The sequence below is a fragment of the Plecotus auritus genome (genome assembly GCF_963455305.1).
Source record: "Plecotus auritus genome assembly, chromosome: 5".
NCBI lineage: Eukaryota > Metazoa > Chordata > Mammalia > Chiroptera > Vespertilionidae > Plecotus > Plecotus auritus.
In genome coordinates, this window is record NC_137776.1 from 58848631 (window position 1) to 58863090 (window position 14460).

Below are 14460 nucleotides of genomic sequence, written 5' to 3' on the forward strand. Positions count from 1 at the left end.
AATATTTTCTACCTCTTCTCACACAGGAAAAACACACACAAATAGCTACTATTTTCTATATTTATAACACACAAATGTATCTCTTAAAATGGAAGCTGAAAACTCTAAATGTCTGGGTTGAAATAAAGTTCAAACTCAGGAAGTAGTGAAAATTAGGAATTTGGGACAGTAGGGCAAACTCAGCTCTCTAGGAAACTACTTTACAGCCGAGGAGGCAGAAATGGGCCTGAAGGTAGAGGTTCTAAGTGGGAAAAAGTGAAGCCAAGAGAAAACTGGGTGGACATGTTGGAGACACATCTCTAAAGAACCTTTGGCAAATAGTATTTTATTATCTTGATATTTGTACTGTTGATTGTGTAAAGAAGAGAAACTACCTAGTGGTTATTTTAGGGCAACACAAAATTCTGCACAAATTCCCCAAAACTTAACCTCCTCTTTATTTCAGCCATCTATTTTTAATTATATTATATATGGCACTTGCCTCAACCCTGTGGTTTAGATATTCAACAATCGGGAAGTATGATACATTTGCCAGCCTGGAAGAAAGCTCTGATTAGTTGCAGACACCAAACTGCAAATTCCTCTTACAGCTGCTAAGTTCAAAGCGGACTTAATTGTCTCCATGGAATTTTTTAAAGTCTGCAAATTGGTGATCTTTCTCTGTGAAACAATACAACAGTCAAAACTGAAAGAGGGCAGTCCTGATATTCCACTGCAGGAAGCTGAAAGGTTGAAGTTGAAAAGATGAATAGGTGCTTATTGATATTAAAATACAAGGGAATGTTGAGTAAAGACATAAAGAAAAGCAATTATTTTATTAAAAAAATAAGGAATTAAAGTAAAACTAAGTTTGCTCTAGCCTTTGATTTACTAGCAAATGTTTTAAATGCAGACTCCTTGTATTTTCCAGTGGTGTTGTAGCTGTACCTTTCATATATCCTATATGTTCTACTGAGCTTGAGAGTGAGGATTAAATTTAGAGTTTGATCCTACCCCTTCTCTAATATGTGTTATATTTATATACATATAATATTTCTATGTATATATAGTTATGCATTCATATGTACTGATCATACATATGCTATCAGAAAGTTAAATTATATGGAAAGAAACAAGCATCACACACAAAAAAATATTACATGGAAAATAGCCTACTTGTTAAGGCCTAGAAAGTGTAATACATTTTGCAGAATGTTTTCAAGTTGGGTTAGAGGAAGAGAAAATTTTTTTATGGTTATGTCACTTCTATTTATGTTGGCGGTATCTCTCTGCCTAGAGTATAAATTTCATTGAGGGGAAGAAATCACTTATAATGTATGTCCCTGCCTCTATGTATTATTGTTTATATTCTTCCTTGGACTACCTTTCCTTTCTCTTCTCAGCCAATCTGAATACTGGCATATGGTAAACACTCAGAAGACTGTTTTAGTCCTCCCATCCTCACAGATTGTTTTCTGACTTCCTGCAGAAACCATGGACCTTTCCTTTCACTGAACTTTTGTAGTGTTAAAAATGCATGCAAAGGTCATATAATTTGATGTCTTTCAAACATGGTCTTATATTTTCTTTGTTCACATATATCTTGTCTCCCTGACTAGTTTATATGCCATTTGAGAATAGATATTAGGTCTTGTACTTCTCTGTATCACCATTGCATGTAGCTCAATAACTTGTACATAAAAGTATAATAGTTATTAGTGTTAAATATAATCATTTCAGTGATTGCTTAATCATATTGCTCTGCTATAGCCCATGGAGTTTGACATTTAGAAAATACTTGTTTACTTTAAATTTTATGGGCAGTGGGAATTAAATAATTGTTTAAGAATCTTGTTTAATAAAAATTTAGCCAAATGGTTTGTTCTGCATTTTAAAGAGACGGTATTTGACAGTGTTATAGACAGATGCTTTAAAGAAATGCTATTGTCATATTTAACTGTATCTGGTGACATTGCTAATATTGAAGCTCTGCAGTAAAAGTTTTAGAATAATCATATACTTTTTTTTTAAGTTCAAAGTGGAATAGTTTTTGCCTTTTATGCAAAGGAAATAACTTAAAATTTAGTTTTAAAAAACTATGGTACTTTTTCACAGCTACCCAAATGTAGGGATTGGTTTCATTTCAGAAGACTTCTTTATATAGCTTAAAACTGTGCTTTTCCGTTAGTGACAGGTCTTCTGGAAAAACTTACGCTTCCTAAGCATTTTATTTTATTTTATTTTTTTAAATATATTTTATTGATATTTCACAGAGAGGAAGGGAGAGGGATAGAGAGCTAGAAACATCGATGAGAGAGAAACATCGATCAGCTGCCTCCTGCACACCTCCCACTGGGGATGTGCCCGCAACCAAGGTACATGCCCTTGACCGGAATCGAACCCGGGATTCTTCAGTCCGCAGGCCGACGCTCTATCCACTGAGCCAAACCGGTTTCGGCACGCTTCCTAAGCATTTTAGACATGTGAATGCTAAATATTTTTGCCAAAGGCCATGCTCAAATTTTTTTTTAACACTTCCTTTCTACATAGTGGCGAGCGATGGCTGTGGATAGGTTTGAATAAAAGGAGCCCTGATTTACAAGGATCTTGGCAATGGAGTGATCGTACACCAGTAAGTTTAAACTTTCTTGTTTGGGGTAATATTGAAATAGTATTTGTTTCAATAACAAGTAAGTTGATTATTAAATAATACATCCACATACCATACAACCATTAAATTAATTTTGTAGATGTATCTTTATTGAAATGGAAATAGATTCACAAATATTAAGTATGGATAGAACAAGCTACAAACCTTCCACTCTCTCTGAAAATTTATGGAAAAAATATCCTCAGGTGAGGATTAACTAAAAAGAAGAAGAAAGCACCTTACTTGAGGAAAATAATTTGGGGGAACCCTAAAAACTCCTTGAATATATCAAATATTTACATTATCCTAAAGAGAAGTTTTAGGTGACACTTATAAGAGCACATAATTCTCAAATATTAAATATTCACTCCACATCACTGTTGTATATTCTTTCTAAATGTGAAATTCCTTGGCTTTCATTTTCAAATTGGAGCATATCTGAGAATAGTTCATCAAGCAACTAGCATTTTAACACATGCAAAAAAAAAAAAAAAAAAAGGTATTTTACCAGCCCCTGATTCTGTGACTCCAGTTGTGAAATTAATACACCATTAACCTCCACTTTCAAAACTGTCATCTTCCTTTGTTTGGAAACTGATGACATTATGACATTTTCTAAATCCTCTCATGATTTAGCATCCTCAGACAGAAAAGGAAATGAAAAAGTTTTCCTTCCATGGCCTAGGACCACATTTGAATTATTAAAGCTGCCTAAATTACATCTAAATTGCAAATATTTATGCATCAGTCTTAAATTCTCAAGCCTCTCTGTCTTTGAAGGTGTCTACTTTTATCATGGAAAATGAGTTCCAGCAGGATTACGATGTCAGAGACTGTGCTGCTGTCAAGGTCAGTACAATGGTGGGAAATCTGCATGTTTTAACAATAAATCCGGCATCGTGTGCAGTCCGGCGCAGATCCATGGGGTGCCTTTTGTGTGTGGTATTACGTGTGATGGGAGGTAAGAAGTATACGCATGGCCCAGCGCTCAAGAAACCTAACTTATACTTAATTTGAGAAGATAAAATTCATATTCAGAAAAGACAGCTCTTATTGCTATGCAGTGATAAGCCTAAATGAGTGGGCTAAAGAGGGCTAATGAAACTCAGAAGAAACGATTCCTGTGTAGCCTATTTCCAGAAAGAGGTGGTACTTGAATGAGGCCTTCAAGGAAGGATAGGATTTGGTCAGGTAGGATAGGTTAAAGCTCTCTAATGGGAAAATTGTAAGAGGAAGTGTCATAAAATTAAGTAGGAGTGGAAGGGAGAAGGTAAGGCAGTGAGGGGGACAGAATACAGATCAAGAAGTCTTAACTGGTGTTTGGAAAACAAAGTTGGGAAAAAGATTGCTGCCTGGTTAAGGAGTTTGTACATTTTTTTTGGTAGTCAACAGAGTATTTTTCAGTTTTTGACATGAACTAAAGAGGGTGTGAGAAGACTCATCTTGAGACAGATTTCAAGATGCAACAGATAGGACCAAAAATCATAAAAAAACGAGTTATGCATCTTTCTTTGCAGAATTGATTAATTTATCCATTTCGTAAGTAATATGCCCAAGAAGTCTGTGACACTTTGGAGGTACAATTATGACAAAGTATAACACAGTCATTGTCTCCACAGAACTTACAGTCTAGTTGGAGATAAACACAAGTAAACAAGTAATCACAAGGCTTATGGCAGGCGAAGTATAAGTTTTATGCAAGAACAAAGTATATGTTTTATGGGAGAATGAAGACGGTGGTGGTGATACAGCTGTTAATGCTTGTTGACTCCCCCTAACCGGTTTGATTCAGTGGATAGAGCGTCGGCCTGTGGCGTGAAGGGGCCCAGGTTCAATTCCGGTCAAGGGCATGTACCTTGGTTGCAGGCACATCCCCAGTAGGAGGTGTGCAGGAGGCAGCTGATCGATGTTTCTCTCTCATCAATGTTTCTAACGCTCTATCCCAGTGGTCGGCAAACTGCGGCTCGCGAGCCACATGCGGCTCTTTGGCCCCTTGAGTGTGGCTCTTCCACAAAATACCACGTGCGGGCGCACACTTACAGTGCGATTGAAACTTCATGGCCCATGCGCAGAAGTCGGTTTTCGGCTCTCAAAAGAAATTTCAGTCGTTGTACTGGTGATATTTGGCTCTGTTGACTAATGAGTTTGCCGACCACTGCTCTATCCCTCTCCCTTCCTCTCTGTAAAAAATCAATAAAATATATTTAAAAAAAAATATTTGTTGACTCATGAGCTAGGCACAGTATTAGGCATGTCACGTATATTACTTCACTTAATACTTAAGCAACCTTGTGAGATAGGTACTATTATTATATTCTTCTTACAAGGAAGAAATTTTAACTCTGTAACTTACGTGGTTACATAACTAAAATTTAAACCCACGTGGTTGAGTCCGCTATGCCATGTCCACTCTGTCTAGGTATGGAAACAGTCAGAAGGGGTACTGGTTTACGGAGAATATAGTACATTTTAGTTTAGATATTTTGAATCCAACCTAGCAGTAAGAAATATAGTGAGTAGAAACCAAGATACTAGAATTGGAGGGAAAATGTATATAAAATGAAGTATCAAAGGGCCAATAAATAGATTTGGGGGAATTGCCAGCACATAAAATGTAAGAAGATGAGGGGGAAAAAAAAGACATCTAGATAATATCTTAGCTATGTAAGCCCAAAAATAGCTTCAAGAAGGTGATTGACCAGAAATGTTACAGGAAGGTTGAGACAAAGAACTGAGAAGGCCATTGAAAAGCACTATTTTCAAAGTAGCTGTCCTAGTAATAAACTGTATAGTATCAGACCATTTTTATAGACTTCCCAATTTAACACATGAATAGGTGAAAACTTCAGAGAAGCTTGTGAAGTTTCTAGAACACTGATGCAATAGACTCTCTTCTGTTCAGAGTCCTCATATGTGAAAAGATTGAAAAATCTACCAAAAAAATAAATAAAAGAGCCACTGATGCTGCCTGCATCAGGAATAAGGCCAGCCAGGGCAGTGTTCTAGAAGGAGAATCTTACCTCACCTGCCACTGTACCCACAAGAATGTTGGCCTTAAGAAAAAACAGTCCAAAAAATGATGGGTGCTCCTCCCAGGTCGTGCCGTCCCCTTTCCTTTCTCCCCTGCTTGCCAGCCGGAATTTGTGGAGTGCCATCTTGGACCATGTGGAAAGGACAACATCCTAGGAATGCAGAGCCACACCAAAGAAGGAGCCTGGGCCCCTGATGCCAGACTTTTATGTAACTTTTCAGAGGTCTATTTTAATACAGCCTAGTGTTTAGAAACCAATGAACCAAATATTCTTTTCTAGCTTGACCTATCCCAAATTTAATGGTACAAGATTCTACAATTTTATATCAACAACAGCAAAAAAACACAATAATTTACATTTTTGGACATAAACATGATCTTATGATATATCCCTTTATCAGCCTCTTGCATAGGCTTTTACTGTTTAAACACTGCATTCCATTCATGTACTTTTTCATTAAAAAATATCTTGGTGCTAGAGCTAAAATAGAGTTAAAAACAGCTTAGTATTTTATAAGGGTTGCATCAACTTCAAAATAATGTGCAATCCTCTTTCAGGTCATGCAGAGGCTATGGCGAAGAGGCTGGTATTTCCATAATGACAGAGAATACATTTATTTAAGGCCTTTTGCTTGTGATACAAAACTGGAATGGGTGTGTCAGATCCCAAAAGGTAAGTGGTAGTTATTCCTTTTCACTGTCTTTTTCATGGAGACATTGTAAGAGAGCATCTTAGTCTATAATTATAATTTTTTAAAAACCTTTGATGATGCAGTTAATATATTGAGCTCCATCCTGCCTTATACTGTCCCTCCTAGAAGGCTGTATTATTGAAATTTGATGGTACCTTCCTCTTTTATCATGAAAGAATTTGTATAGAAGATAAAATTTAAAGCTAATTTAGGGTGATTAGATCTTGGAATGAAAGATTATATTTAAATAAAAAAAGCAGTGTGGCAGAGGGAATAATTTGTTTTTTTTATTATCCTTACCTGAGGATATTTTTTTCTATTGATTTTCAGAGAGAGGGGAGGAAAAGAGAGAAACATCAATGTGAGAGAGAGACATCGATTAGTTGCCTCCCACACATGCCCTAACCAGGGCCAGGGATGAACCTGCAATCCAGGTACATGCTCTTGACCCGAATCAAACCCACGACCCTTCGGTGTATGGGGCCAATGCTCTAACCACTGAGCAATGCCGGCCAGGGTGGGATCATTTTTATTTTTATTCAAAATGAAGATAAGTGTGAGAAGAATATGAATCAGGAAATCAAATTCCAGCATTTCCCTATAATTTTTAGAAATGATTTTCAATGAATTCAAAAGCTGCTAATAGTTTATGTAATTCAAATTCAGGAACTAGCTTGAGTAGTATAACCTTTGGTGACAAAAGGGAGAGAAAGGAGAACAAGTAGATGTCCTTTCTACTAAGAAAATGGCAAGGACTAAAAAGGAAAATCTTAAAATTTTAACTCCCAAATTATTTTAAGTAGATACTAAATATATTAAATTGCTAGTGGTAAATGTAAAGAAAGTTCCAAAATGAATTTCTGAATTGAATCTAAACAGATTATTGCAACCTAAGGTATATCCTCCTACAAGTTCTTAAAGAACCCAAAGATTGCATCATGGGACCACCTATTCCGCCTATGAGAAAATTGTTCTTTTTCCTTAAAAAAAAAGGCCACTATACTGCCTTTAAAAGAATTTCAGACATGACTTTTGATACAGTAACTTTCAAGTCTCTTTCACAAAGGCAAACTGGCTGCCCATTAATAAAAGGGAAGTGTGTGTGTGTGTGTGTGTGTGTGTGCGCGCAAGACAAACAAAAAAATGCATTTTGGATACCCTTTAAAGAAGTGGAAGAGTAACTAATATGTATAATTAATTTGGATAATGTCTCCTGTTTGAAGCATTGGAGGGAGGTTGCCACAGAGAGTCATTGCTCCCTCCAGTGTGCCCTTACTGCTAGCTCCAACCCAGCCTCCTGTTTGGGTGATGGCGCAAACCCGAGTTTACACCTTAGAAATGACAAATCAGTAACCACAGGAAAAATTTACAAAAGCACATGGCTTTAAATTTCTTTTTCTTTACTGTATATTTCTTTATTTTAAACAAGAGAGAAGGGAATTAACTAACTTAGCAAACAAACATCAATTAGCCAAATAAATAAGTCTTCTAAATAATCACACCCCTGCTCTCCCCATGAAGAAACAAAATTAAAAACTAAAGAACTTCCTTCTCAGCTCATTCCCAATCATGTGAAGCAATCAATGATTGCTTGATCCAAGGTTTAAATGTTACGTTAACTCCCCTTTGGCAGTTTCTAAATTTCTAAGTTACAGTGTGTCACATTCACCTGGTTGGATATTTTCTTGGTTATTAGAGCAACCAAATTTGCTCTGTATTAATCTGTATTTTCTGATTTTCTTCTGTACTAATCTGCATTTGATGGTTTTCTCAAAGCAATTCACCTCTTTAGTAGCCTAAATCACCATACCTTTTCTCTCTAACTCATGCCTTTTTTATTACATGTTCAGCTGGTTCTAATTAGTTCCCTCTTTTCTAAAAGAGATGTTTGACAAGTTATAATATTTTAAATTTTTATTTAATTCATTGGGGTGACATTGGTTAATAAAATTATATAGGCTTCAGGTCTACAATTCTATAATACATCATCTTTATATTGTATTGTGTTCAGTCTCCTTCCATCACCATTTATCCCCCCTTTACCCTCTTTTACCCCCACCCCCTTTCCCTCTGGTAACCACCATACTGTTGTCTGTGGACAACCTAAAAATGTTAAATAGCCATAACTACTAGTGTGTGTGAGCGTGTGTGTGTGTGTGTGTGTGTGTGTGTGTGTGTGTGTATATATACTTTTTTTAAATCCTCACCCAAGGATATGTGCTTATTGATTTTTAAAGAGAGGAAGGGAGAGAGAGAGAAATATCAGTGTGAGAGAAAAACATTGAACAGTTGCCTCCCATATGCACCCCGAACTGGATGGAATCCGCAATCTGGGTATGTGCCCTGACTGGGAATCAAACCTGCAACCTTTCAGTGTATAAGAAATATTCCAACCAACTGAGCCACACCAGCTAGGCCTATATATACTTTTAAAATATTATTTTTTTAATTGAGAAAATAATATCAAAAATAAGTCATAGACATGTTTTAGGAAAATTACCTATAAAGCCACTTCCAAAATAAAACATTTTAATATTTTTGATACTTTGTACATACACACATATTTGTAATTTTTTTAATTCTTTATTAAGATATTACATATGTGTCCTTATCCCCCCATTACCCCCCACTCCACCCCCCGTTTGTGCCCTCACCCCCCTAGTGTCTGTGTCCATTGGTTAAGCTTATATGCATGCATACAAGTCCTTTGGTTGATCTCTCTCCCTTCCCCCAACCCTCCCCGCCTTCCCTCTGAGGTTTGACAGTCTGATCGATGCTTCTCTGTCTCTGGATCTGATTTTGTTCATCAATTTATGTTATTTATTATATTCCACAAATGAGTGAGATCATGCAATATTTATCTTTCTCTGACTGACTTATTTTGCTTAGCATAATGCTCTCCAGGTCCATCCATGCTGTTGCAAATGGTAGGAGTCCCTTCCTTTTTACAACAGCATAGTATTCCATTGTGTAGATGTACCACAGTTTTCTAATCCACTCATCTGCTGATGGGCACTTAGGCTGTTTCCAAATCTTAGCTATGGTGAATTGTGCTGCTATGAACACAGGGGTGCATATATCCTTTCTGATTGGTGTTTCTAGTTTCTTGGAATATATTCCTAGAAGTGGGATTATTGGGTCAAATGGGAGTTCCATTTTTAGTTTTTGAGGAAACTCCATACTGTTCTCTACAATGGCTACACCAGTCTGCATTCCCACCAACAGTGCATAAGGGTTCCTTTTTCTTTACATCCTCGCCAGCACTTGTTGTTTGTTGATTTGTTGATGATAGCCATTCAGACAGGTGTGAGATGGTACCTCATGTTGTTTTGATTTGCATCTCTCAGATGATTGGTGACTTTGAGCATGTTTTCATATGTCTCTTGGCCTTCTGTATGTCATCTATCTAGGTCTGTTGCCCATTTTTGGATTGGATTGTTTATCTTCCTTTTGTTAAGTTGTATGAGTTCCCTGTAAATGTTGGAGATTAAACCCTTATCAGAGATAACATTGGCAAATATGTTCTCCCATGCAGTGGGCTTTCTTGTTGTTTTGTTGATGGTTTTTTGTTTATTTTCTCTTTAGTTTTCATTGCCCTAGGAGCTGTATCTGTGAATATATTGCTTTGGCACATGTCTGAGATTTTGCTGCCTGTGGATTTCTCTAAGATTTTTATGGTTTTCCTGTCTTACGTTTAAGTCCTTTATCCATTTTGAGTTTATTTTTGTGTATGGTGTAAGTTGGTGGTCAAGTTTCATTTTTTTGCATGTATCTGTCCAATTTTCCCAACACCATTTATTGAAGAGACTTTCTTGATTCCATTGTATGTTCACGCCTCCTTTGTCAAATATTAATTGAGCATAGTGGTTTGGGTCGATTTCTGGGTTCTCTATTCTATTCCATCGGTCTATATGTCTGTTCTTGTGCCAGTATCAGGCAGTTTTGAGAACAGTGGCTTTGTAATATAGCTTGATATCTGGTATTGCAATCCTTCCTACTTTGTTCTTCTTTCTCAGGATTGCTGCAGCTATTCAGAGTCTTTTTTTAAAATATATTTTATTGATTTTTTTTACAGAGAGGAAGGGAGAAAGATAGAGAGTTAGAAACATCGATGAGAGAGAAACATCGATCAGCTGCCTTCTGCACACCCCCTACTGGGGATGTGCCTGCAACCAAGGTACATACCCTTGACTGGAATCCAACCTGGGACCCTTCAGTCCACAGGCCGACGCTCTATTCACTGAGCCAAACCAGTTAGGGCCTTTTTTATTCCAGATGAATTTTTGGAGAATTCGTTCTAAGTCTATGAAATATACCACTGGTATTTTAATGGGGAGTGCATTGAATCTATAGATTGCTTTGGATAGTATGGACATTTTAATGATGTTGATTCTACCAATCCATGAACACGGTATGTTCTTCCATCTGTTTATGTCTTCCTCCATCTCTTTTTTCAGTGTCCTGTAGTTTTTTGAGTCATATTTGTAATTTTTTTGTAAAAAAATAAAACAAAACAAAACACCTTGTATTCTGCTTTTTTCACTAACAAAGAAAAATTTAAAGTTTAGACATAGTATTCCCCCAACACATGATTACAAACAAGAAGCTACACATTTTAAGCAGGTTGGCAGCATTGTTGGTTAAATATATATATATATCCAACATGCAGAGAACTGAGAGAGAAACCAAAGATGCTGGATATATAGGCAGTCTTTTGTATTATGCCCTGATACAACGACAAACTTAGGAACAGCTATTTTACTCTGTAATTTCTAAGATTCATAAAACGATGACTGGAAATCTATGAGACCTAAAAGCACAATGAAAAGGGTAAAGGAAGCAATCCAGCATCCTGGGAGGAGCTGCTCTGTGCCTGGAACTGTGGGGGGTGCTTCCCCAGCGCGATCTCACCTGAGCTTCACACAGACTTTGTGAGTTAGGAGGTAGAGTCTCACTTTCTATAGAGTAAAGCATTGAGGCTCAGGGAGTTAAAGAACTGACCCACAGCATCTCAACACAAAGGGTGTGAGGGCATTTGGACACTGACCCATCCAATTTCAGTCTTTCCTCTGTGTCTATCCAGGAAGCCTGAGTGATTTTCATTGTTTTCCTCCCAGTTTTGTCTTTCACCTTCTCAAAAGGTTTGGTACTGGATCATTGCACATTGTTTCCAAGGATGTCCTGGGAGACAATAAACTCTACCCACCCAGGTTTACAGAACAATTACTTAAACTGCGTTAGATGGAGAAGCGGTTTCTGAATAACCTCATCCTACAATGATGATTATCTTGGTGCATATTCCTTAGTGCTTCTATGTAAAGTATACAGCAGGTGCATTTACTTATTTGTGCTTTCTAATTATTAGCTATGTTTGTCCATCTGGTCTTCCTTCGTGACTTCCATGGTATAAGGTAGAGAACTGCTAGTGATACTTTATTAATATTCAACAGATCTGCTTTTTTATTGCCACTATAATAGCTTTAGCGTAGGCCCCACAGAATTCAAATTGAAGTGATCATAACATGAAAGGAAATGGTTCAGCCAGAAATGGACAGACCTCAGCAATACTGTGAGCCCTCTGTAGATTGAAGACCCTGACTTATATATGCGATTATCTGTAATTGGACACTAAACTTGAGCCACTTGCTTTCTTCCTCATACAGGTCATACTCCAAAAACACCAGACTGGTACAATCCAGGTGAGTTAAGAAAACTGAAATTTAGCCAAATCCGCCTTTACTTTTTCAATAATGCATCTCGTTTATTTAAACCCAGGCCTGAGTGACAGTTTCTTCTCTATCACATCTTCAACGGAGATGAAATATCTCCAGGGAGGGAGGTGATTGGCTGTGGTGGGATGAGACTACTAGGGTGGATTTGTCTTTCTCTGTGACTCTGGGTGGCAGTCATTGGCTCAGGAGTCCTCAGGAAGCACTGCCCTGCCCAGAGAGAGCCAGGAGTCTAAATGAATTACAATTTTTAAAAGTTTTGAACATTAATCCATGCTTAGAGGGTGCAGTTTGGTTTACACAGTCATAACTCTGATATTCTTTTCCTTTAGAGCGTGCTGGAATTCATGGACCTCCAGTTATAATAGAAGGGAGTGAATATTGGTTTGTCCCTGAACCTCGCTTAAACTATGAAGAAGCTGTCCTATATTGCGCCAGCAATCATAGCTCCCTGGCTACTTTAACATCTTTTGCAGGACTAAAAGCCATCAAAAACAAAATAGCAAATGTAATTTTAAAAAGAATGTATTTTTAAATATTGTTCTTATTTTTATATTTATTCCATTAATATTTTTTCAAAATTCTTGCCAAAATCTACAAAAGTTAAATGTTCCTCTCAAGTAAAATTTGCCTAACATTCAAATCCCTCGTTTCTTGTTAGAAATGTTAACTTTAATTGCTTATGTTTTACAATATTCAAGACTAATTATGAATATCAATTTATACAATGAACAGCAATAGATATTATAAATTATCCTAAGTCCTTATCACATATTTTACTAAAAGTTAACTTTATAGTTAACTTGAGTTTCTGTTTCTACTAATAACTAGCTTTGCAAAATAGCTTTTTGGAGGAAAAATAATTTGTTCATCTTTAAATTTATAATTAGTTGCAATAGGACACTATATGTCCACTTGATGTATGCCCATAGCTACAGCAACCATATTTTCTATATGCAAAATAGGGCCTTTGAATATACAAAGAGTTTTCAAACTACTCTTTTGGTGAAAGGACCTGGTTTGTGTAATTTAGATAGCAAAGTAACGGAATGTTTGGAAATCTTAGTGTTTTGTGGTTATGGTGGGATGGGGTTAAATTAAAACTCTCCTAGAAAACTCAGCACATATAAGGATGGATATTTCGTTTGTTTTTCAGATATCTAGTGATGAGCAGAAGTGGTGGGTGAGAACCCCTGAGCAGCCAATAATAGATCATCATTTTATATAGTATGTATTATTATTGATGCTACCTTTATAAAGTGATTTGAAAGAAGCAGTCCCAAATTCCCTTTTAATAAATGTATTACCCTTTTTAAAATATATTTTTATTGATTTCAGAGAGGGCGAGAGAGATAGAAACATCAATGATGAAAGAGAATCATTGATTGGCTGCCTCCTGCATGCCCCCTACTGGGGACAAGCCTACAACCAGGGCATGTGCCCTGACAGGATTTGAACCATGACCTCATGGTTCATAGGTCGATGTTCAACCACTGAGCCACACCTGTTGGGCTAAATGGATTACTTTTCATAATTAGTTTTGTGCATTAATCCATAAACTGCCTAGGTTAGAGAAACCAAGACCTTTTGCATATTTACATCAAGAATCCTATCTAATAAAAGAGTAATATGCAAATTAACCGTCACTCTGCTACACCCACAAGCCACGCCCACCAGCCAATCAGAAGTGAGTATGCAAATTAACCCAACCAAGATGACTGTGGCCACGGAGCAAGCAGGAGGCTTGGGTTTCCCCAGCAATGGAGGAAACCAAGCTTTTCGCACACCCTGGCAGGCCCAGGCCTCCACTTAAGGCTACAAAGTTTCAATTATAGAAGATAAATAAATCCCAACAAAAATGGCGGCAGCCACGGAGCTGGAGAGAGCAGGAGGCTTGAGTTGCCCCCGGCGATGGAGGAAGCCAAGCTTCTGCAGCCCTGGCCTGCTTTGGCTACAAAGTTTCAATTATAGAAGATAAATAAATCCCTGATACCAGGGCCTCCGCTTGGGTTGCCAGGAGGTATGGGGGTGGCCGACCTGCAAACCACCACAGGCCCCTCACCCAGGCCATCCCATGCCCCAAGGGAACCCCACCCTGATCCAGGACACCCTTCAGGGCAAACCAGCTGGTCCCCACCCGTGCACTAGGCCTCTATCCTATCTAATAAAAGAGTAATATGCAAACTGACCATCACTCCAACACAAAAGATGGCTGCCCCCATGTGGTCAAAGATCCTGCCCCCATTTGGACACAAGATGGCCACGACAAGATGGCCAGCAGGGAAGGGCAGTTGGGAGGGACCATGTCTACAAGGGAGGGCAGTTGTGGGCGATCAGGCCAGCAGGGGAGGGCAGTTGGGAGGGACCAGGCCTGCAAGG

At 37.7% G+C, this 14460-nt stretch overlaps 1 protein-coding gene across 2 annotated transcripts in view; it reads left to right on the forward strand.

Annotated features, from left to right (window-relative positions):
* The window catches only part of LOC308249630 (CD302 antigen), a 163888-nt gene that overhangs the window by 44511 nt on the left and 104917 nt on the right, over positions 1-14460 (forward strand). For both annotated transcript variants that reach the window (XM_080671213.1, XM_080671214.1), the window contains exons 14-19: positions 2530-2611; positions 3410-3478; positions 6219-6333; positions 12016-12051; positions 12414-12589; positions 13238-13308. In XM_080671213.1, coding sequence (XP_080527339.1) covers positions 2530-2611; positions 3410-3478; positions 6219-6333; positions 12016-12051; positions 12414-12589; positions 13238-13308 — 549 coding nt within the window. The remainder of the gene's footprint in view (positions 1-2529; positions 2612-3409; positions 3479-6218; positions 6334-12015; positions 12052-12413; positions 12590-13237; positions 13309-14460) is intronic.